The sequence below is a fragment of the Numenius arquata genome, chromosome 9, assembly GCF_964106895.1.
Source record: "Numenius arquata chromosome 9, bNumArq3.hap1.1, whole genome shotgun sequence".
Lineage (NCBI taxonomy): Eukaryota > Metazoa > Chordata > Aves > Charadriiformes > Scolopacidae > Numenius > Numenius arquata.
In genome coordinates, this window is record NC_133584.1 from 39,815,287 (window position 1) to 39,839,007 (window position 23,721).

Here is a 23,721-nt window from a genome sequence, read left to right on the forward strand (position 1 = left end):
CACCTCTAGTGGCATACATGGTCATGTCAATCAGTTGCAGTTTGAACAGCTTCAGTTCATTTTTGTTATAATTTAAAATCTCTGATAAAAAGGTAATAAAATGATGTCTTTTCATACAGAAACCATTGACTGTTTCAGATAAAGAACGTTAACAACATTTCATATCTGCTATAATATGCCACATTTTAAAAAGGTAACTTGCTTTTTTTTTTTTTTTATTCCAAATCCGAACATGTGGCACACATTTGTGTTGCTTAAAACTTTAAGTCTGGTATCTGTTACATCATTCATTGTAGTTGAAATTCCTGGGACCACACAGTGCCATGTCTTCCTTAAACCATCTACTGTACCAGAAACTAAAGGCTGTGATGGAGATGTTCCTCCTATGCTTTTCTAACACAGGCAATAGTTGAATTAACATAAACCCAAATGCAGCTAAACTACGTTGCCAGCAGTGTTTATCCCTCGGTATCATCCCAGAGAGAAAGAAAACAAATGGCAGAAAAGGCTCCAGCCCAGATTGTGACTACGTGTAAACACACGACCAACACTTAACAGTAACGTCCGACTATGACACTGTTACCAGGAATTTTTTAAAATTCAGGTGTAAAAAAGTTTTTCTTAGATTAGGAATTGGCACAAACATAATCCAGAGATTATCCTTTATAGCAGCTTTTCCTTTCGTGTGCTTGGCTTTTCACACAAAGCACAGCAAACACCAGAAGAGTCACAACCAAGCAGCTCAGCTCAACATCTTGGGAACAGAGAGGAAAGGGGGAGCCCCTTCTCTGTGCAGACATGCCAGAGAGGCTCCTCTCTGTAGGGGGTAGTTTGTTGGTCCCCCACAACTGCAATCCAGCTCCCCACTGGGGAAGACAGAGCCAGGCTGGCCACCTCACAGCGGGAGGGAGCCCTCCTGGTCCCCTGCTTTGTCCAGCCTCTCAGGCAGCGTGAGCACGAAGGGTAGGAGCACACCCCTGGCATCCAAGGGAGCTTTAAGAAGCTCCCCATCAAAGGTGCCCTTGAGCCCGCCATCCGCTTCCACCTCGCCATCCTGGGCTAGGCTGAAGCGGAGGGTGCCGGTCCGGTTGACGCAGTAGATGGTGTTGCCCAAGGGGGCACAGCGGAAGGGCTGGATGGGGCCGCCGCTGGGCCGCAGGCTGGCACACTGGCTCCAGCGCTTGGCCACTGTGTTGTACCGGAAAACTTCAACACCACCACCAGTCCCGCCGCCTGGGCCCTGTTCCCCACCACGGCCACTGCTCACGTCAAAGCGGTAGATGAAGCTCTTGAAGGCCACCATGTCAGCAGAGCGCCGTCGGCTGCTGTTGTAGGGGCATTCCTGCCACTCATCACGCTTGGGGTCATACTTGAGCAGGCGGTAGAAGAGAGAGCCCCCCGACACATAGATCTCCCCATTGCAGGTGGTGGCCTCATGAGCCACAGCGAAGGCACCCTTGGGCAGGGGTGCCACAGGGCTCCAGCGGTCAGCTCGTGGGTCATACCTCTCCACAGTGAAGAGGCACTCGCCCCCCACGGCGTAGAGGTAACCGTCCAGGGCCAGCAGCTTGAGCTGCGAGCGGGGCTGAGCCAGTGGCCGCACCTGGCTCCAGGTGTCAGTGAGAGGGTTGTAGCAGAAGACCTTGTCGGAGAGGCGTGCCCGGGGCTCGCTGCCCGCTGGCCCTGCCGCAATACCCCCTGCCAGGAAGAGGTAGTTGTGGAGGACACACATGGCGCAGCCCTTGGCGTTGGCCTCCTCGGGCAGTCGCGTCAGCACCCTCCACTCACCGCTGGACTCCTGGTAGCAGTGGATGAGGGAGCCGCTCTCCTCCAGCGACACCACGGAGGAGGGGCTCTGCGGCCGGCTGCTCTCACGGCTCTGTGGCCGGCTGCCGCCACCCGGCCGCTCGAAGGCATCACTGACCTCGGCCACCAGCAAGCAGGGCCGGCCGGCCTCCATGCGCCGCTGCAGGATGAGGTCCCGCTCGGTGCCACTGAGGCGGCCGTAGACACCGGGCTCCCGCAGCACCTCCAGGTAGTGGTCGCTCATGAAGCGGTAGGCGGCCTCCCGCAGCTCCGCCAGCCGCTGCTTCTTGGCCAGGCAGAGGAGCTGGTAGCAGTTGTCGAGGCGGAGCTGGGCACGCATGGCCTCAGCGGCACAGTGCAGGGCGCAAGGCATCTGGAGGACGCGGGCGCCGCTCACCACCTCGGCCAGGTTGTCGTGCCGCACCTCGCCCATGCGGGCCGTGTACACGTAGTCGATGAGGAGCCGCAGCGCCCCGTAACTCACCCCCTTCACCCGCAGGACGTCCCGCGAGGCGCGGGCACGAAAGTAGTCGCTCTTGGCCGCCAGCACCGACTTGTGCGCCCGGATGCGACGCCCTGACACCTCGATCACCAGGTCGGGCTCCTCCGCCGGCCGCTCCCGCGTCCCCACCGCCTCCTCTCCCTCCTCTTCCTCCGGCTGGCAGGCGGCGTTGTTGATCTCCCACTGGCTCTCCACCACCCGGCCACCGCCGGCGGGCGGCTGCGGCTCGGCGGCGCTGGCGCTGAAGCAGAGGGAGGAGCTGAAGCCGCAGGGGGCGGCCGGGGTGGGCGGGGGCGGCGGCGGCGGGGCGCCGTGCCCGGCCCCGCTCTCCTCCTCCTCCGTGGCGCCGTTGCCCTCCATGGATCCGCGCTAGCTGGGCCGGCGCCGCGCCGCGCCCCTGCGGAGGGCTACCGGCCGCAGCCGAAGGGCCATCACCTGTGGGGGAGACCGCAGAGCGCTCAGCTTCCCGCCGCCGGGACCCGCTCCCCCCACGGCCGCCTTCCCCCCCCCCCCCCCCGCCCTTCTTCTGCTTAATATTCCCTGGTTTCCGGGGATAAACCCTCCGCTTCTCCTTTCCCGGGAGGATCCATCCATCCCGCGGCTCTGCCGCCTCCTCCAGCCCCGGGGCTGACTGCACTAGCTCGGACCCCCAAAATCTGACCTCTTTCTGGTGGGGGGGATCACTGGAAAGCAATTCTGGTTTCCATGTTGCCATGTAAAAAATTTAAGCAGTTTGCATGAGCAGCATCCTTCCATGGCAACTGGTCCCTACGCTGTGCTGGGTAAGGAGGGAAAACGTCCCTTAAATGCAGATACTTGGGAATACCATCGTAATTTATTCACCTTGTGCAACTCTTTCAGTGGAAGGTGGTGGCTGCAATCTATTCTGGAAGGAGATTCCCCACTAGCCAAGTTCTCCTTTACGTGACCTTCGCGAAGGTTTCTCCATTATCACTGCTCCTCATACGCATTCCCCCTGTTTAAAAGAAAGTGTGAAAAGTCAACCAGTTTTAAAAATCGACAAATTCTCACTTCACTCGGCAGTTTGGGACTATTTGAGCTATACTTCCTGTAATAGGATACCTATAACATCCTAGCGTGACCAGAAGCACGCGAATAGCTTCTAAGTGTTTACAAAACACATCAAAGTCTTTTTTTGTTGTTGTTAGGACAAAAGCAATCTGACATGTATGTATGTAACGGCATACGTACGTAGCTGTAATGCATTAGTGAGATGTAAGTCAGACTTTGTAGGGACCGGTTCCTGTCTGAAAGATTTATGGCTCCTGTTAATAAAAAGTAGAAGCGGGCGAAAAAGCACAATAGATAATTAGAACATGAAGTTTCTTCGGGGAAAACGGCAGGCCACAGGGCACGGCTGTAAGTAGGTTAGTCCCCGTCAGCACAATCACCACCCAGCTGCATCTTCACTTCACAAATGTAGTTTTTTTAGAATTTGACAAAGTGCTGTTTGTTTGCCTCACGTTTGTTTATGAATTTCCCAGGCTCAGTTTAAGTTTTGATGAATGATGCATGAAAATTGACCAAAGGTACTTAATTTCATTTAATAAGTATCTGCAGCTCTGATTCTATTTTTAAGGATGTTATTAATTTCCATTAAAATCCCCACTGGCAGGTTTTTCACAGTCCTCAAGGAACACTCATTGCTATGTAAAATATGCCTTGTGACTTCCTTTCAGCAGAGTTGATTTATTTACCCTATTAAATTAATATTAGGAAAATCTAACTTTTTGCCTTTTTGTGTTTTTTTTTTAGTGAAAGCATAACTGGTAGGTGACATTGTGTGGAAACTCCTGACACAGCCATGAAATCTAGAAGCCCAGACTCGCGTAAGCAAACTTCACTCAAATGATAGTATCAGTCTTCTCTTACGGGTTTTTATTTTGAGCGCTTGCCCTGTGAAGGACTTTCTACTCCATTTGATCACATTCAGTTAGACAATAAATCAATACTGAGGTTTGATTTCCACATATTTGAGCCTTTGAGACCGTAACAAGGTTTCAACAGCATTTGAAAACTCCTTACTAGAATGAGATTTCACAAACTTTGTATTTCTCATCTGAGTGATTAAAAATCTGGCACTTAAGAAGTTTTTATGACGTTTTACAAACTTTTGATAGCTTTAGTGGCAAATTTACTAAGGTCCAGACCCAAACTCTGTAGGTCAGGCTTTAGTGACTTTTCTGCAGCCTTAACTAGACAAGGAGAAATGCAGTGATCTGTCTGGATGTCCGGTGTGTCTGTGGAAGATATATTTATCAATTAATTAAACTGGGCAGCATCTCTGTTGATGTGATTTTGTTTTTCAGTGAGTTTTCACAGTACTGAATGCACTATGTAACCATTTTTTATTCTGATTTTTTATGCTGTAGACTTTGAGATTATTCTACTTTCTGCTCCAGGCCTTCCAGAGCCCTGAGGATCAGCTTTGTTCGAAAGCAGCTACTGTAAATGACGCTGGCAAAATGACAGAGGCCAAATGGAGCTGGTTAGAAAAGCACCTAGAACGTCAAGCTCTGATGTAGTGTTATATTAAGAAAATTGCTGCCAGTATATAATTTGTAACATAAGTAAGTAATTGAAACATTTTGCATCTCCTCTGCTCTTTCTCGGGCTGAGTGCCCTGATATTCAACTCTTATCTTGCCACAGTTCTGGACAGCTTGACTTCCTCAATCATGAACATTCAAAGGACACTAATATACTTTCCCCCATTGCTCTAAATATTATGATCTTTCCTAGACCCAGACACACCTCACTCCTGAGACCACTTCTCCTACTTACGTTCCCCCTCTACAAGAAGGAATGAGTAGATTCAGACAGTTTCAAGTTCTCAGTCTACTGCTTGATTTTGCAAGTGAAACTATGAAGGAAGAATGAAAGAGAATGCTACCAAAAATAAAAAGTGTGGGTGTCTAAATGTGAGAAGCCAAAAACAGTCACTGTAATACCAATAATATCTGCGTATGGTGAAATGTATTTCCTGCATCACGTCTCAAAGGAAAATCACCAATTAGAATATTCAAAGTTGTTAAAAACAGCATCCAGAAAAAGCTGGATCTTTTCAGCAGTTGAAGAGATCTTTTCAACTTTCTTGACTAATGAAAATAAAAAGGGTGAGAGCCTCCTCCAGCACAGTAACCATACCTTTTCCCATATTCAGATATCTGCTTGGCTTAGATGTTATATGATACTGAGATGTGATTGAGAAAGAAGCTGCCACCCACCATAGTCCTAACAAACACCTGTGTTAACATCCTCTTGAGGAATCACGAGGAGGAAGAAGGACTTGCCAGCAGCAGAATTCTAAAGAAAATTGTTTTCTGTTATATTTATAGCTAACTACCAAGAAGATGTTGAAATTCATGCTGAGCATGAGGAGGATCTGAATCGAAGTATCACATGCAATTTAGGCAACAAGGAACTCTACAGGGAAGCTGAAGACTTAGAAAAGCTAAAAGAGGCTTCGGAGAACTTTGTCAATGACAGAACAATGACTGCTCCAGCAATCTCAGCACCTGAAAACAAAGTATAAGGATTACACGAAGACAAAGCTGAAAAAACAATTCAGAGAAGTTGTGGAACCTTCCCATTATTGAGCAACACAACCGACTCGAGTTAAAAGGTCATGGATTTAGTATAAAAGAAGAAGCTGAAAGGCGCTGATGGAAATACAATACTGAACTCAGTTCTTCATCTTTTTTCTTATTGACGGTGATCAAAGAGTTGTATTGCTGTTCTGCCGACACAGAACATTCAAAAATTACAGAATCACAAAAGATACTTGATAGCTATGCTGATTCAAAAGGATCTGAGCTCCTAGCAGTCTCATTTGGCTTAAAACAAACCTGGTTTTAGCACTTTTCCAAAACTCACAAACAGGACAGGTACTGGAAAAGGAAGCAAGCTGTTTACAGTATGTGACATCCGTGGACTGATATCACCTTATATACTGGGGACTTTTAAGTGAGAAGCTGAATTACTTGGACTAAAACTGTTTTCATTATCATGGGTTTGGTCTAGGGATGATGTAATGTTAATGGACAGAGGAACTGCCAACAAACATGAACTGTATTTACAGACTTGGCAATGACACACTTACAATATCCTGGACGTGTGCCCCCAACCTCAGATGCTGTGAGACATTGCTCAAGTAACAGTGCAGATAAGGCGGCTTAGCTTTTTCTGACAGAGGAACTGTAATGAAAAGCTGCAGGTAAAGTTTCTTGGCACTGCATTCACTTGGCAGTTCTTCTGATAAAATCCAATTAAATGCTTGTTTTGCACTGTTCTCTCTCTATTTTTTTTTTTTTTGTGCAGTGCCAATGACCTTTGACCGAAACCTTGTCTACTTGCAAGACCCAATTTCTCTGGGGACTATGCGCATGTGGGAGGAACTGGGTTATTGCTTTCCAGTTCACAAATGGAAACTGCTCTGACTCAGTCCCAGGGTAAATAAAAGCAGTGCTTTCCCTATCATCCCTATCATAAGCAACTCTAATTTACATGAGCAGGCTATCCTCCCCAGGAGACACTGCACCAGTTCAGCACTGACAGAATGCCATTCTGCTCCACCTTAGTCCAGGAAATGCTTTTCTAAAAACTTGTACTGTCAAATTTCACCCCAATAGAGAATTCCCTCAGGATAGGGGCGTCATCTGATTGAGATGATTAAGGAGTCCAAAGAGGAAAGATCATCAAAGAGAGAAAACATCCCTTCTATTTATTTTAAAAACGAAAAGATGACTGTTAAAAGTAGAACTGGCCAGTGTGAAGACACCCAGCTCAGTCCAGAAAGCAAAGTCTTCTGGAGGGCATAGCCAAGTGTAGAGAAGTTCACATATTTATAAAAATTATCTGTTACACTCCTGCTCATTGAGCAGATCTGTGAAATTTGTGGGGGAAAAAAAAAGCCTCTTCATAGCTGGGGAAAAACATCTGGAACATAGACATGCCATTTCTCTGAAAAGACTTGCAGCACTTGAATTTTTACATCCTGTTACGCATTTAAACTCTAGGTCTTAGCCACTTGATTAACCTCCTGCTTGTAAGAAAAAAAAAAAAAAAAAGTCTTTCAATGTCTCACCTCAAGAAAAATTTCAGGAAGAATAACTTTTTTCTTTCCTTTTTTAAAAATTAGGAGTGCTCAAAATTGGGGTTACAATGCAATCCTCATGTCTTGCTCTGCCTACTAGATTTTGTAGTATTGCATCCACACTCAATTGGCCTATGTAGCTTTCTTGTGACCTCTCAGGGTGTTGTCATTTTCTCGTAACATGTAATGGAGGTATGAATGTTTTTAACTCATAGCTGCAAAGTTTTCATACAACCATAAAGAAAAATAAAAAATTAAGAAATGTAGCTTATGATTACAGACCACACAAGAAACAAGTGGGCAGCAGAAAAGGCTGTGTGTGTTTGGGCAGGGAGGAAGAGAGCAAGGAAGTAAGTCATAATAAAAATATTATCAAAAGCCTGATGAAATTGATATTATAGCTAGCAAATCTAAACTAAAAATATACAAGTTCTAAACAGTTGTCGTGACCAGAGAAAAGGTTTCCTAACAGTGATATCCATTGAGACAACCATTCTCTAAAAAAGGAAACTAACTTGTTGAGTTCCTTCCAGCTTAGAGTCTTCAGAAGTAGTTAGGGAGGAGCTGTGTCTCTCAGGAGTTCTCACACCAAAAAGGAAGTAACACTCCCACAAATGCAAAATCTAGCAAAGGTTAAGTGCAAGTCCTCTCCAATATCTCTTAGAAGAAAGTCAAACTGAAACAGAACAGTTGGAAACAAGGTTTTGAGTGATTACAACACCTTTGGGGAAAACTCCAGGGCTGATGTGATGTCTTTATCACTAATGCACTACAGATCAGGAGATAATGGCATGGCAATACCATACTGAACGTAACAAAACTTTTCATGGAGAACTGCTGCTACTTCTAGACATGGCCTCATAATTACAGTTCTAGACATAAGGCGAGAGCATGTGGTTGTGTCTGTGATACAATGAAAGTAACCAAACTTCAGTTTATCTGGACACAGCTAACACTACATCAGGTGAACAGCTGTACATAACATACCAGCATAGTGCTACAGCTGTAAGGGTGAGTACAGTCCTTGAACGCTTATACTGGGAAATAAGGAGTAACAATAGGGAGAAGGTTGCCTTTCATCAATAACATTAGTAGGTTTGTGATGGGTGGCTGGCTGGCTGGCTGGATGTTCGGATGGATGTTCCAGACTTTACATTTTGGAAATGGTATTTAAAAATCTGTGACGCCAGAGAAAAGTACCAAATTATTTAAGAGCTATAGAAAAATACTTCAGTGAGAGGCTTGCAGCAGCATTCTGGAACCAGACACGAGCTTACTCTGTCTTCACGCAGTGTATGCCAGTCTCGAGCCAACTCCCAAGCAAAAAGGTCCCTAGTTTAGGCACCACTTTACAGCCACACTTCCATGGCTTTGCAGAGAAGGTGACTTGTGGTAGCAGCTTGGAGAACAGGTAGAGCAAGCTTTAGTCAACCTGAGAAATGCAGTGACACTTCTTCAGGGCTTGGTATGTTTGCTCTGTGACTTGATGATTGTGCACAAGTGTAGGCACACGAAAATTCTGCATACTGATGGCCGCCTTAGGCTGGTGGAAAAAGCCCTAACCAAACCAATGGGTGGAAGTGTAAACAAAGAAAAAAATTTACACTACTGGGTGGGGGGAAGACTACTACAGTGTACTGTGGATACTGAAAGTTTACATGAATTGACAGGGAGAGCGAAGAATAGGGTCAAGGAAGGGAAATCTATTGAAGGTGACCAAATACATACTGAACACTAAAACTGCATCCAGCTTAGGAGGATCAAGAGTTGGAAAATGGTTGAAGTATTAACACTCAAAGGTACAGTCGTATCCCATGGGGAAATACGCATTTTTACCCTGCTACACACTTCTTTCAATACCGGATTATGGTCCATGTTGGAGGCAGCATGCTGAGCTAGCTGGGCATTTGATCTGATGTGAGAAGACCCTTACTCTGATGTGATGAAGGAGATTGGGAGCGCATACGTTGCTGGAAGGGACTTGGGAGCCTTCCAGCTCCCATGGGGAATGAAATTTGACAGAAGCAGACTAGTTGATCTAGTAATCCTTTCTGACCTTAAGTTCTGGAAATTGCTATACACCAGCAGTACTAACATCAAACAAAGCATCGGCCTGTGATGATGAAAAGCTTCATCTGAGCATTAGTGTGGTTAACTACCGTAATGTTGATTGCAGAACTGCTTTTCAGCCAGCATTAAACTGTGTTGTCAACAAATAAATAATTGCAAACATGTTCAAAGTCTCTGACAACACTTTGGCAATGTTAGTACTAAGAAAGGAGGGGGAGAATATCCACTGAGAAGCCAAGTCAAGCAAACCAGCAGATTTCTTCAGATAGATTTTTGAAAGTAAAAGAAGAGTCAGGCTTGGGTTTGTGTTCCAGAAGAGCATTTGATCCCCATGAATGTACTGCATTCTTGCAACACACCTGCTATGCATTGCATTTAATACAGAAGACGGGCCAATATAATTGGAGGAAATAAAACTCCTTGCTTAAGATACTTGATTTTGCTTTTAATATCATTATGGAAAGGACATACAGATTAAAGAGCTCAAAGCACCAGAAATCTGCCAAAGTATGTCATCATTGTGCTTGAGAAAGACAGAATTTGAGAAGTAACAATAGACTTCGAAGGAAAGCCAACAAAGTCCCATTCTTCTGAGACTTATGCCTAGGAAAAGGAAGTAAAAGGAAAACTTCTAGACCAGGGAACAATGAAAACACTTCTTTTTCCAGGCAAACTCTAAATCAGGGACTTAAGAGAAAAAAGCCCTGCTTTTAAAGACTGAACAGGCTCACTTGACAAATTAAGATTTCTTGACAAATTAAGAAAGTGATGCTTAAAAAGGCAGAGGTCCTTCAGATACATTGTGAATGGCACCCTTCTCATTGTTGGAGATCATATATTGTTTCTTTGCCCAGACACTTTTTCAAACTTAAGGTTTACAGTCACAGCTAAAAATGAAATTACATCTAATTAAGATTTGCAAAATAGTTCCAGGTTTCTGCAGACATTATCTCTACACAGACTTTGGACTGGATTCAAAGATGGAGAGACATGCTGCAATGCTAAACATGGCAAAGGCTGACTTTGAGGGCAGTTTTATCTGGCAGATGGCAATGCAACAGAGAAGACCTAAGACAGCCATATCAGATAGCAAAATAACCCTCCAGAATGACAGCCCTAATCTGAAAGGAGGAAAAGAATTAGCTTGCACAGACTTCTCTCTGCCATGGCAGAAGTGCTGCTGGTAAAGTTTGCTGTTGGGCCTATAACTGTGAACTAGGTGACTCATGGGAGTCTGACTTCTTTTATTTATTATTTCATGGAAACCGGGCCAAGGTGGAGAGATACAGGGCAGGCCTGAGGCTATATTCCTACACAGAATTGATCTGTGTGTGGGATGCACCTCCCAGTTCTCCTGCAAGGGCAGAGATGGATGTTGTGTCTCTGAGCTGTACAGTACTGCTGATCTACCCGTAACCAGCTCCTGGAATGGGATCTGGAACACACGGACAGGTTCTGTACCCATACGCATCATGTGGGTATAGTCACATGTCAATTCATTGGGATCCTCAAAAATCAGCATACAAGAGCTACCAAGGGCTAGCCCGTAGAAAAATACCAAAGACTATGGTAATAAAGTGCTTATCTTGTGCAATCAGGAGGTGTTAGTTCTTGCTTTGGGTGCCTCAGTCCAGAATCCTCTTCAAAATAAACCTAAATTATTTTAAAATATAACAGTACTGACTCTTGCTGCTACTAGGCCTTTCTCTACAATGGTTAGAGCTCTGACCAAGCCCCATGGGAAACTTGCCAGTGCTCCTTCCTTTGTCTGACAAGATTAAAACCCCCAAACGTCAACTGAGTGCCCAAATCATGAAGACTACGAGAAGAGGGTTATTCTCCTTCAGACTGAAGCTGTATTATTTTTCACAGAAACAATAAAAAATTTTACTGAGGGAGAGAAACAAGAATCCTGGGTTCTGTTCCCTCGTGAAAGGGAACTTTCCATACTTCTTCCTATTGCCTTTGGTGTGGCAGGGCTCAGTCTGGAGCCTCAGCCAGGGCTCTCTCAGCCTGGAGATCCGAGCCATCCCGGCTTCTGCTAGGATTGAAAAACACTTTTGCCGATCTCAAAGCAGAAACACATGCTAGAGTCATAGGTACTTCTGTGGCAAGACTTTACTATCAGAAATACCCGTAGGCTGTCAGCACAGATCTCACCATGCAATGGCAATGTTTTTAGCAGCAACTATGTAACTGAGGGCTTCACAAAATATGAGGCTACTCTATGAGGTCATCAGATCTAAACAGGGGAAGAAGAGAAAACTGAGTGTAATACATGCTGTTTACATTACTAGAAGGTAACAGTTCCTGGCCAGTCAGAGACAGAAATAAAATAGGTTTCTACTAAAAAACTCTTATTTCCATGGCCTGACACTTTCTGCATTGGATGCATAACATTTTTTACTGTAATGTAAATTTCATATGCTGAGCCTGGGTGTTCAGACAAAGGCTTTCTGGCTGCACTGATTTCTCTGACTACACTCAACTTTTACATTTATCATTTACTGCAAACAATTAAATAGCTCTCACAATTTTTTTTTTTTTTTTGCATGTAACAGGACAGATAGGCAACAGTTAAGATGCCTGAATTTAAGGGACAGAAAAGACTGCCTGGTTATCTACTTTTATTCCCGCAAGAACAAGCCAAAGAATTTTAGTCCTGTACCAAGCCAATAACTTCTGGCTGAATTAGGTCAGAGCATTGTTCTGCTCAAATCATCCATCTCCTATCTATATGGCTTCTCTGTTTTGGCCAATGACCTTGATGGAAAATCAGGTGTCAAACGGATCATCTTGGATACCTTGAAGAAATATGCATGCTGCTTTTCACTTTGGACTTCAGTTTTTTGTCTTCTACACTTTTATATCTGCTGACTTGGCAGCACTCCAGTTTTCCAAAATGATCCATGCTTTTTCTGAGGAGCTATACAGACTGGCAACATAATCCTGAAGGGTGTCTCAGGACTGTCCCATCTGCTTTTGGACTTCCTGTCACAGAGGAGAAGTAAAGATTGTAGTATGGCTGACTAACCTATGATTGAAATGTCCTTTTCGAGTGCTACAGGATAAAATCTTGTTAATGCATGCAGTTATATTTGCATCACGTGTGACAGCCATGGTGCTATTCTTGCATTTGCTAGGTAGCAATCTGGGTAGAGCTGAAGAGAGTCAGGACCTAGACATAAGAACTAAGATCTTCAAATCAGGATGTGAGGCAGAAAGGTGTCTGATTTTATGGTTATAATTTGGGAGGTGTGAGAAGAAACACAGATTCAGAGGTCCTGGTTTGTGGTTCTTGACCATTTTGAGATTTTGCGATTTCACTTGTAAATCTAAAGTTTGGTTTCTCCTGACTCGGGAGGGATTTTTAGATACACATCAACAACATCTTTTCAAAGCAGATATTGAGGCTTTTCAGCCACTGTAGTCTGCAAAGCTGCCTGATTTTGGGGGTGCAATAGAAGTATTTATTTCCCCATATGGATGCAAAATGTCTTGTCAGGGATTGGGCTAACAATCTAATAGAACCTTGCAACTCTGTTGCCCATCATAGAGGCCTTCTGGTCTTCTGTCACAGAGAATGAGTGGTATAGGCCTCATCCTGACCAACAAGAAGCAGCACCAGTGAATTTTATCATATGAATGCAACATGAACAGACTTTGCCCTTCTTTTCCTATGTAAAACTTCTTGGGATGCATGGTACTAACTCCAAAGGTCACAGAGCAATACGCTGAAATGAAATTTACTTTACTGTTTCTGCATCTGCTGTGAAAACCTACAGAAGTCCTACAGGACACTGTTATCAGTTGTTATTAAACAAGAAATACATCGTCTGTGTATTTCCACTGCTTTGGACAGAACGAAGCTTGTACTAGTAAGTTTCCACCTAAGTTTCACAGAGCTTTTTGATAAGGCCAGAGTCTGACATCACTTTAAATCCCATCCCCATTGTAATCAAGAGAAAATTCCCATTAACTTCATGAGCGTCTGGATTTCTTACACTGTACATACAAATGAACTGAGGCAATGTGGGAAGCTGCAGGAAAGAAGAGATGAAAGAAAGCTACAGGATAAGAGGAGAGCTCTCCCATGAAGAGATTTGTCTTTGACTGACGGAATCGGAACGTTTGTTGTTCCTGTAGCATGCCATTCTTGTAGCAAAGGGTTGGATTTTCCTTCTTACTGTCTAACACTTTAAAATATGGGTCGCAGGAATAATAGTTTATCTCCACAGCTTAGGGCCTGTTCTTCCAATCTGCTTACAAAAGAGGGAAAGAGGAAAGCAGAACTGCTTCCAAGAAAAAAAAATATAAAAGTTATTGCAGATCTCTGACACGTTGACAGTCTGAAATGATTCAGAAGTCCAGGAGCCTTCCAGCAGTTAGAAATCCACATGCAAAGCTTACTCTGCTCCTTAAATACTCCTGCATGAATCAGCGTCCAGAACAACAACAAACAGCTTGTGCTAATCTGTGAATGTATAAGTGTAAAATAACTTCAATACTATTAATTAATGCAAATCATGTTGTGACAGACAACATAACAGCATGGAAACTGCTTGTCCAACTTATGTGGATTTGTATAGAAAGGTTGCGGTTTCTGGCATATTTCCGAATGAATTAAAAAAGGCTGTCAACCCGTCTGTTTTAGCCAGAGGCATAGCAATGGCAGCTCATGAAACATCGCACCTGAAAAGCATTTATGTGACACATCTTTCTTCTCCCTCTGACACACAGTGCAAAAATCTGTAGAACTACTGGATGGGTTTTTTCAGCTTGTTTTGCATTAAATAAACTGACTTAACCGATCGGGAATTCCTGCCATCCTCACTGATGAGCTATAAGAAACTGGAAAGTACCAAATGTGCAGTGCAGAACAAAGGACCTAGCCAACTCTTTTTTTTTTTCATTAACACTCAATCATCCATATACAATACTGACCCAGCCTTGTAATTCTTTCAAAGCCAAAACTGCCAGTTAGCATCCAAGGAGTGTTTTAGGATGAGGACAGAGAAAAGGCTCCAGAATTGTAGACGCTGTCTAAGGAAAACACAACATGTATGGTCCAGATCCTGCTGAGAGTTACGTGCAGATTTAAATGCTGTGTGTCACAGGACCAGTCCCAACATCTACATATGTAAACTGAGTGTTTGCTTAATTAACTGCAGAAGAGAGGCAAAATCTCCATCCATTCACTGTATTGTCACGTGGTTACGAGTGCTGGCACAAGGACGTGGGCAGGAACGTATGGCCCAGGCTCAGGAAGGAGCAGGGTCCCTTCCCGCTCAGTGACAGCTCAGTCATAGATCAGGTTAAACTGGTTGTCAAACCCCGAACTGCTATAAAGTAATTCTTCTTCAATGAAAGGAACTAATCATGCCTGTTCCCTGACAAAACAACACTGAGACCAAAAATGAAGCAGAAAGAACAGATGATGACAATACCACTGAAAAGTAAAACAGCAGACATAAAAATGTCATGTCTCGAGAAAGCCAATGAGATCAAACACAATGAAAACGAGCTCATTTTTTAAAAGGGTACTTCCAAGCTTTTCAGCTTCTGTTCTCAGGAAAAAAACCAGCCTTCTAACTGCAATGCTGCAGAATCTCAGTAGGGATAAACAGCAAAATCCCTGCAAAACCCATACAGGATCTCACAAGACAAAAAAAAAAGAAAAAAAGAGTTTAATTCTAGTTTAAAAGAAAGTGCGGGACTTCCTTTCATGTTTTATTATACCTTTCTTTAGCAGCCAGCTGCCCCTAATATCCTCTTGCAACAGGATACTACAGGACGCCGAAACCCCTAGCAAGTAGGATCTGGATCCAGTCATCTAACCACATCACTGTCTCTACGGTAACCTAGGCCAGCCCTAAATACTATAATCCTGCTTTACTATAGTAAAGCCAGTTAATGGCTTTCATTGAATGCTCCTGCCAAATAACAGTGCTCTAATATTTATTGACATTTCAAATCTGTCCATCTATTTGGACTGTTACACTGAAAAGTGATGCAAGCAAAGCATTCGTAGAAGAAAGCCATAAAGCATTTCAGTCTTTTGATATTGGCAAGGCACAGTCCTGCAAACTCCAGCTTCTAAGAGCATCACCATTGCCTTCAGTGCCACTACTATCTACCAGTGAGTCCCTGCAGAGTTGGGGGGAGCTGAGGCAGGCAAGGGACCAGTCCTCGGCTCTTTGGCAGGATCTCATCAGACAGTGCCGTGAGCACTGGATGACCAGAGGACCCCACTGGCATGCACTGGAAGAATTAAAGAATGAATAAATGCCGTGCAATGGGCCTTGGGAAGAGGAGAATGCTGAACAGGGAGGATGGGCCAGAGAGTTAAACCTGGGAGCAAATACAGCTTTGTCAATACTAGTGACAATTTAATTATTTTCCATAAACATCCCATTTAATTCCTTTTTGGGAGCCAGATGGTTAAGCCTCTGAAAAACGGAGGAGCTCTTTAGCCTCTCAGATCTTATAAAAGGATTGTTCTATTTTATTGCTATTCTATTTTTTATTGCCCTACTTTTTTCTAGCTTTTTGTTCTAGTTTACTATTGTTCGATTTAGTCGCTGTGGAAAAGCTTTACAGAACATTATTTCTACAGGGGTTTTATTTTTCCTTGATGGGTGAAAAAAAAGTCAGTTATAGGATTTAACACTATCATTTTCTGCGCTGCGTCTTAAGTTTGGGTTTGGGAGCCGGCTTTTGGTTGCTTTATAAAGGACCAGACATACAAGCCTACCAGCTTCGGACCATCAAAATTCAGCAGGACTTTACTTCAGGCATCTTTCCACCCTGAGAAAATCGTGCACCCCTGTGTACACCCATGGCTTGCACCACTCTTGTGGGCTTTTAGTAGGATGGGGAAGCATGCCATGAAGAATTTATAGCGGGAAGCAATCTGCTGCTGTTACACATCCCTAGTGTAAAGAGTAATTTAGATTTATTTATTTTTTTTAATAGGTCAGCAGGAAAAAAAAAAAAAGAAATAAATAATAATAATAATACGCAGGCATCAGGTTTGGCTCCTATGCGACATACGGAGAAGGGATACGGGGATATGCCCGGCCTCCCTCCTGCCTCAGGGAAGGTGGATTAAGGGAAGAGAAAAGCACGATTAAACCTGACGGTACCCCAAATTCCGTCCCGTCCCGTCCCGTTCCCCGCCCCCCCCCAAACACACACGGCTACCGTGGCTTCGCATCGAGGTTTTTACCTCAGTTATGGGCAGATACCGGCACCAATCCCCCCCCGGAGGCTCCGCGGCGGCGGGCCGGGAGGGGGGGGGGGGATCGGGCAAGTCCCGGGGCCCGGACTTGCCCGACCCCCCCCCCTCCCGGCCCGCCGCCGCGGAGCCTCCTCGCTCCCCTCCCTTCAGGGCTTACCTTTCGGCGACGGCTGAAGCTCTCCGCCCCACCTCGCTGCCGGCAGCGCCGGAGCAGGAGCCGGCGGAGGGAGGCGGGGGGCGGAAAGAAGCCGGGAAGGAGAAGGGGGGAGCGGCGGGGCGATGCCAGGCGACGCAAATGGCTGAAGCGAAGGGGGGGGCGGGCTGGCGGAGGGGGCCGGGCGGTTGCTGCGTGGAAGGGGCGCTCAACCCCTTTGTTCGCCTGACAGAGACACGCACACGTACAGGGAGGGAAGGGAGGAGGAGGGGGCGCAGACCTGTTGCAGGGGCAGCCGCTGAGGCGGGAAGCGGCGACTCCGCTCCGGGGACGGCTGTCCGCGCTCCCACCCCCCCCGCCCCGTTGGAGGGAGGCGGCGGCGGATGGGATCGGCCCCACCTGCCCGCCCTGAGGAGAAACTCCCTCCTGGCGGCGCCGGGCGGGGAAACGGCGGGACCTCACGTCCCGGCGAAGTGGGGGGGAACCATCCCTGAGGTAACCGGAGGGGGGGGGCCGCGCCGCCCTGAGGTAGGGCCGGTGGGGTTTGCTGCAGCAGCCCCGGCCCCAGCGCGGTAGGCGCGGAGCCCTGACTGACCACGGCCTGTCCTTCGCCTCGGCACGAAGCCACGGGGAGGGTATCCAGCCGGACCCTCTGGGTTATTCGGGTTTCTGCCAACGGAGAAGCAAGGGGGCGGAGGCCCGGTGGTTTCTGTTTGGGTCTGGTTCCCTTTTTATAGGGAATTGCCTACGCGAGAAGGGACCTTTAAGATCATCGAGTCCAACCATCAACACTGCCAAAACCAGCACTAAACCATGTCCCTCAGCACCACATCTACCTGTCTTAAATACCTCCAGCGATGGTGATTACTCCACTTCCCCTCGGCAGCCTGTTCCAGTGTTTGATAACCCTTTCTGTATAGAAATTGTTCCTAATACCCAATCTAAACGTCCCCTGGCACAACTTCAGGATGTTTCCTGTTGGCCTCTTACTTGGGAGAAGAGACCGACCCCCACCTCGCCACAACCTCCTTTCAGGTAGTTGTAGAGAGCGATAAGGTCTCCCCTCATTCTCCTTTTCTCCAGGCTGAAAAACCCCAGCTGCCTCAGCCTCTCCTCATAAGACTTGTGCTCCAGACCCCTCACCAGCTTCATTGCCCTTCTCTGGACTCGCTCCAGAAGCTGAGACTCTCATGAGGATTCCCAGAATTAGACCCATTTCCCAGTTTTGTGGAAAAAAAACCAAACAAACCAAAACCCAAACAAAAAACCCTCATGTTATGTTAGTTGTATCCTGGGTCTACTCTTGATGCTGTTGGTACTTACCAAGCTCACATCCCATCGCTGACTGCAACCTGACTTGTACCAGGACAGCAGACACTGACACTGCACTATCCAAGCTTTTCTAAACCACTGCTGGTACCTGGATATATCATATTGCCGTTGCAACATATAGTTTTGCTATGATAGTGCTGTCTCAAACACTACTTATCTGCAGCTTTTCTCTTTTCCCCTCTTTCCACTGACTCCAGGGTCCTGTCAGACTGGTTCTCCAGCAGCCACCCAGCAAGTGGCTCCTGGCTCTGGGAGATGCTCCTGAGCAGACTTGCAAAGCTACTCCCGTCTCCTCTCTCCAATTAACCTGAGGATTCATTGTTTCCGTGCTGGCAGGGTAACCTTTGTAGCAGCATGTTCTTCCAGCTTCGTGGTGGTGATGGTTAAACGTAAGTGTGGTTGGGTGTCTTCTCATTCATTTTGTCCCATTGCTCCTACTTTTTGACTTTGGTTTTGCTTAAACTCTTATGTGTTGAGTTAGCCCTTAATACACTAAAGTGCTTGCATGCAGTGCTGGGTAAGTGTAACCACTTGAAACCCTTGGCTCCGCTCATGTTGTACACTTAAGTAAGTGCAGTGCTTAACCGAAGGCTGGTTTTCAAGCTGAGGTCATGTCTCATCTCTACTGAGAGAGGCCAGTGTGTTTTTTGGTGCCATAAGATAAATAAGTAATAATCATACAATGTTGCAGGGGTATTAGAATAATTGGTAACCACAACATGTGGCTTTAGAATAATTGCAAATGTCCCACTGTTCCCTGATTTGGGTCCATTACATGATTGGGCTGTTATTTTCTGTACATGGTTTTATTCTTCTCTAGCTGGAAGAAGTTTCTGTGTGATACAGCAGATCCATTAAAGCCTGCCAGAAATAATTCTTCTCTCCTGACGTCAGGAACTAATCTTCCTGCTGTTTCATGTTACTTTAAATACAATATATTTCAAGATGACACTGAAATTAGACAACTGATACAGGTCTGTGAAATTATTTTCACTTTTAAAATCCCCGTTATTCTATTCCTATGTGAAGGACTGTCTCCCGTTGAGGTGTCTGACTTCTGTTCACACTGATGAGAGTTATGTGGCTGTGGCAGCAGTATCATATCTGAGATCACTTGAGACCTTTCTGACTCATGCTTTCTGAATATATGACAATTTTAAGCACTACTGGATTTGCTTAGCTCCTCTTCACATTTAGCTGCCACATTGCATTCCAGTCTGTGTGTACACAGAGATGTCTGAGCTGCAGTTTCTGGAGATGATTGAAAATCAGTGGTGGGTAGGAAGTAGCATATTGTGTGTTTATGGGCCACGCTTGCCCCTGTGGCCAGAGCCAGCAACAGAGCTATACAAAATCCAAGCTCCATGGAGGTCGTAGCCTGAGAAGTCAGGTAGCACTTGCCTGTTACAGACTTTATCCTCTGCCCTCACTGAACGTTGCCAGAAGCAGATCAGGTCAAATGACCTCAGTTCTGCTTTTTGAAAGTCTGGCTTTGGGCAGTGATTCCCTAACTTTGTGAGCCTCAGTCTACTGTCCTCCCTCAAAGTTTCTTTCTGGTCCCCCATGCACCTTTGTCATCAAACCTTTATGTGAAAACTGCTATAAAGGACATCTGCTGACCTGTTAGCACAATTTTTTGCAAAATACTGCTGCTCTGTGGATCATCAGCTGGGAAACTTCCCATGGAGAATAAGGCTGCTCATCGACTAGCCTTTCAGTTTTCAGTGGAACTGGAGAAGATGCTAAAAACTGGGACACCCATTGTGGAAACCATCTCAGTTCTAGCTGTTTGATTTCCCTACTTCACTTGAGTTCCCTGAGGCTCCATTTATAATTAATGCACAGGAATAACCATGTCTGGAGGGCAATTTTTCTCATCTATCTTAGACATCTTATCTTAGGTTGAGGTGAATCATTCCTTGTTTCTCTCCATTAGCTGTAAAGTCAGACTGGTACAGCTGTAGACAATTAATTTTTAAACACCTAAATTACATTAGATGAATCATTGCCCCAGTGCAGAGAAGGCCCTGTCCTAAAGAAATCGGTTATCACACAGCTTATATGATACATGGTTTGGTGCCTGTCATCCACTTCTGTAGCCCAGCCAAGACGGCAAATATTCAGAGGAACCGTTTGCTTGTAACTCCTGCTACCGGCCATCAGGACTTGCTGAGATACCGGTGTTCTGCAAGGGGTGACTGGCCTGGAGCAGCAACGGCAGAGTGGTGAGCACGGTGAGGTCAGTAAAGGCAGAAAGAGAAGAGCTAAGTGTTTGTTCTGCTCTGCCCAGAAACCTCAGCTAGTTCCTGCCTGGTCGCATACAGCAACCTCCTCCTGGACATACGGCCCATCCTCTCCCTCTCACATACCAGCAGCAGTGCTCGATAATGAAAAGGGAATACAGTTTGTGACAAAAGAAGTTAATCAGATGTTTCTCTCATCAAAAAAAAAAAAAAAAAAAAAAACAATCCAGATAGATAAATAGGAACAGGAAGGTTTCTTCACCTTATGCACCTAAACTTGGACACAAAATAGGCATCCTTTCTGTCTGTTTAATCCACATCAGGCAAAACAAAAGATTCTCAATTTCTTCTTCCTAGAAGACATCAGACTGTGATGTCTCCAGTACAGAAATGGGCTGCGGAGCTGAAGACCATTCTCAGGGTAGGGTCACCAAACAGCATCCCAATCCAGAGAAATGTACATCTGCTCAGAGCTTATTGAGGCCCTGCTTTTCCTGGGAGAGGTACTGCATTTCTCATCCTTCTCCCGCTGGCTGCAGTAGCGGCTGCATTGCTGCGATTGCCAGCCCTCAGGCTGGTGTTGCAGGACTGGACTACCCTGGGGCAAATGGACTGTTCCCCAGTAAAATTAACCAGCAGATCACATCAAAAATTAATCAATCCTAGGGAGTTTGATTCTTGGCCAGTGAAGCTACAGATTTTCTCATCTAAGGAGGTTAGGAATCATTTAACAAAGTTATTATTTCACCCAGATGAAATACCCAATCCATATTCTATGAAACAAGAGGCTTTAAACCTTCCTAGATAACGGGCTCAGTGCGTAGCTCACACAGGTGTATGCAGGCAAGCTTTTACAAGTGAGCAAGGTAGAATCCTGCAGGTAGTGTACCCATGGCAGCATGGAGCTGAGCACAGGTCCATGCTCAATTACTTACCCAGCTAATTAGGTGAGCCGCACAACCTTCACTCGCCAAGTCCATTACACTGCAGGCACATGTCCAGCACACCAGGTAGAACTGCTATGCCTGCACGGTCTAGACTTGCTACCAGTGTCTATGCAGATGCAAAGCTGCTGGTAGGCTATTCTTTTGTATTTTAGACTGGCAGAAGGAAAAATAAACGTTGTAGCATCAAAATTCTGGAACTAGCGTAGGTGAACCTCAGTAGCGTTCCTCCTCTGTGTGCCAGAGTATCAGATACACAGCAGCAGTAGCTGATGTTGGTGGTCCCTGCAGTACCCAGAGATCTGGTTCATGGCCAGAAGCCACAATGTAAAACTGAAACAAAAACAGAAAAGAAAACCTGAGCCCTTTTTACTCATCCTGTGTTTGACAGCTGAACCCTCCTGTGTGAAATGCTTCTTGGTATTATAACGCAATGGCCTCAAGGATTGGTTTGATGCTATTGCTGGCACAGACAAAATGCTTATTGTATTTCTGCTGAACAGCCAAAGATGCCTAAACTACATTTTGTCTATCTGGAATACAAAACCCATACATGCTGTAGGCATGCTACACAGGGCACGCTGCATATGTCTGATGCTGACCCAAGCTGATCTGCCTTTGCATATTAGTTTTCACACATCCCTGTAATACACCCAAACATTAGAACTGAAAAAAAATAAATAAAAGGGCTAGTTCCATCAGGAGGGTTATCAGCTAGAGTGGTAGTAGTCATAAGGAAAAATAGATCATAAAGATCTCTTCAGTGTGAAGTTGCATACTTCTATGCACCAGAAACAGATCAATATTGGTGTTAATTTAAGAAAAATAAAACCCCAGCATAACAAAAGAGACTGTATTAGTGCAGACTTTTATCACCTGAAACAATCCTTTTAACAGGTACAACAGCTTTTAAATGAGGTTGAAAGCATTTGATAAGGTTAAAAGATGGGGAACACACAGCATTTACTTAGATGAACAATTGAGAAAATGTGCACATCATTTCCTAATTCATTAAAAAAGATTATAAAAACCCAAAGAACTTGAAAATGAGAATGAAAGACTACTCTTGCTTTTTACAGTACTCTGAGATTATCCGGTCAACATTTCTTCCCAGTCCTAATCAGCCACGGATTGTCCCACCACCTGTCTCTTCAACATGCTTGACACGACATGCTTCAACATGACCATGGCTTGTGGAGCAAAATAGCTTGCAATCAGTACATTTTTCCCAAAATGCTGGTCTATCAATGAAATGTCATCATGTATAGGTATAGCCTGTAACTGCTTTGCTTGCCCAAACAGTAGGGTTTGTGCTGGGAAGTGACTGGCACACGGATCCCACCGGATACAGCCTCAGGCTGTGTGTCAGCGACATTTGAAGCGCTCTTGAGTTCAGCGGCGTGGATGCAGCTTAAGCTAACTGATGGTGTCAGTTGCTTGGGATCAGGATTAAGAGCATCACAGACTGCTCGGAGCAACACTGCAGAAAAGTTGTTGCACTTACAAATCTTGGCTGAACTAGAGGTAATCCTCCTCATTAATGCACACGGTCTGTGCTGCCCCGCACTCTCCAGAAAAGAAAATCTCTCTTTAGAAAGGGAACATTAAAAAAGCATTTAGAGAAGTCTGGCAGGCATGTTCTGCGACTTGAAATGCAGACAGAAAGAACGAACCAGAAAAGCCCACAGGAAACAACTTTTACAATTTGCTTTGGAAGGCATGAGTTAATACATTTTTTGTGCCAACATTCAAGGCAACTCTGGTGCTCAAGGTGAAACTCAATGTGGAATAACGGAGAGCAAAAATGAAAATTCTGTAACTCCATAGCTAAACTGTAACTGGTTTCTTGAATTTAAACCTTTCTTGTTACCGTATTTGGGCATGTAAATATACAGATTTTAGTGGAAATTAGGTACTGCGGTGCTTGAGAAAATTCTGCTGCAGGATCACCTGAACCTTCTGATGTCAAAATACTCCTTAAATCAGATTTTCAGTGAGATCTTACAATTATTTCTTCTCCTCCAGGGTGTGTCATTTTAATTCTAGGTGTTCTGGCTCATCTTCCAGGTTGGGACACACATTAATGATAACTGATTATCCCTGGAGTATAACAATAGGCACAGCAGGAGAACTTGCAGTTCTGCTGTCAAGGCCTGTTTTGCTGGGGGAAAAAAAAAATAATAATTTCCCTTTGAACACCTTTGAAGGTCGTGCTGTGAAAGACTAACTGCCTTTATAGTGTGGTTTATGGAGCTTGGCCAAAGCACTTGAAGTGCTTTCGGTCAGATGTCGACATTGTTGTATTTCAAATGGAG

General features: G+C 45.1%; 1 protein-coding gene across 1 annotated transcript; it reads right to left on the reverse strand.

Moving 5' to 3' along the window:
* Nucleotides 1-226: 226 nt before the first annotated feature.
* Nucleotides 227-2,668, reverse strand: KBTBD11 (kelch repeat and BTB domain containing 11). Its single transcript, XM_074153832.1, has one exon. The coding sequence runs from the start codon at nt 2,666-2,668 to the stop codon at nt 896-898; it is 1,773 nt and encodes a 590-aa protein (XP_074009933.1). The 3' UTR covers nt 227-895.
* Nucleotides 2,669-23,721: the final 21,053 nt, after the last annotated feature.

What these genes read in the sequence shown, in the direction of transcription:
- KBTBD11 (XM_074153832.1), bottom strand. Translation starts at nt 2,668, where the DNA reads ATGGAGGGCAACGGCGCCACGGAGGAGGAGGAGAGCGGGGCCGGGCAC.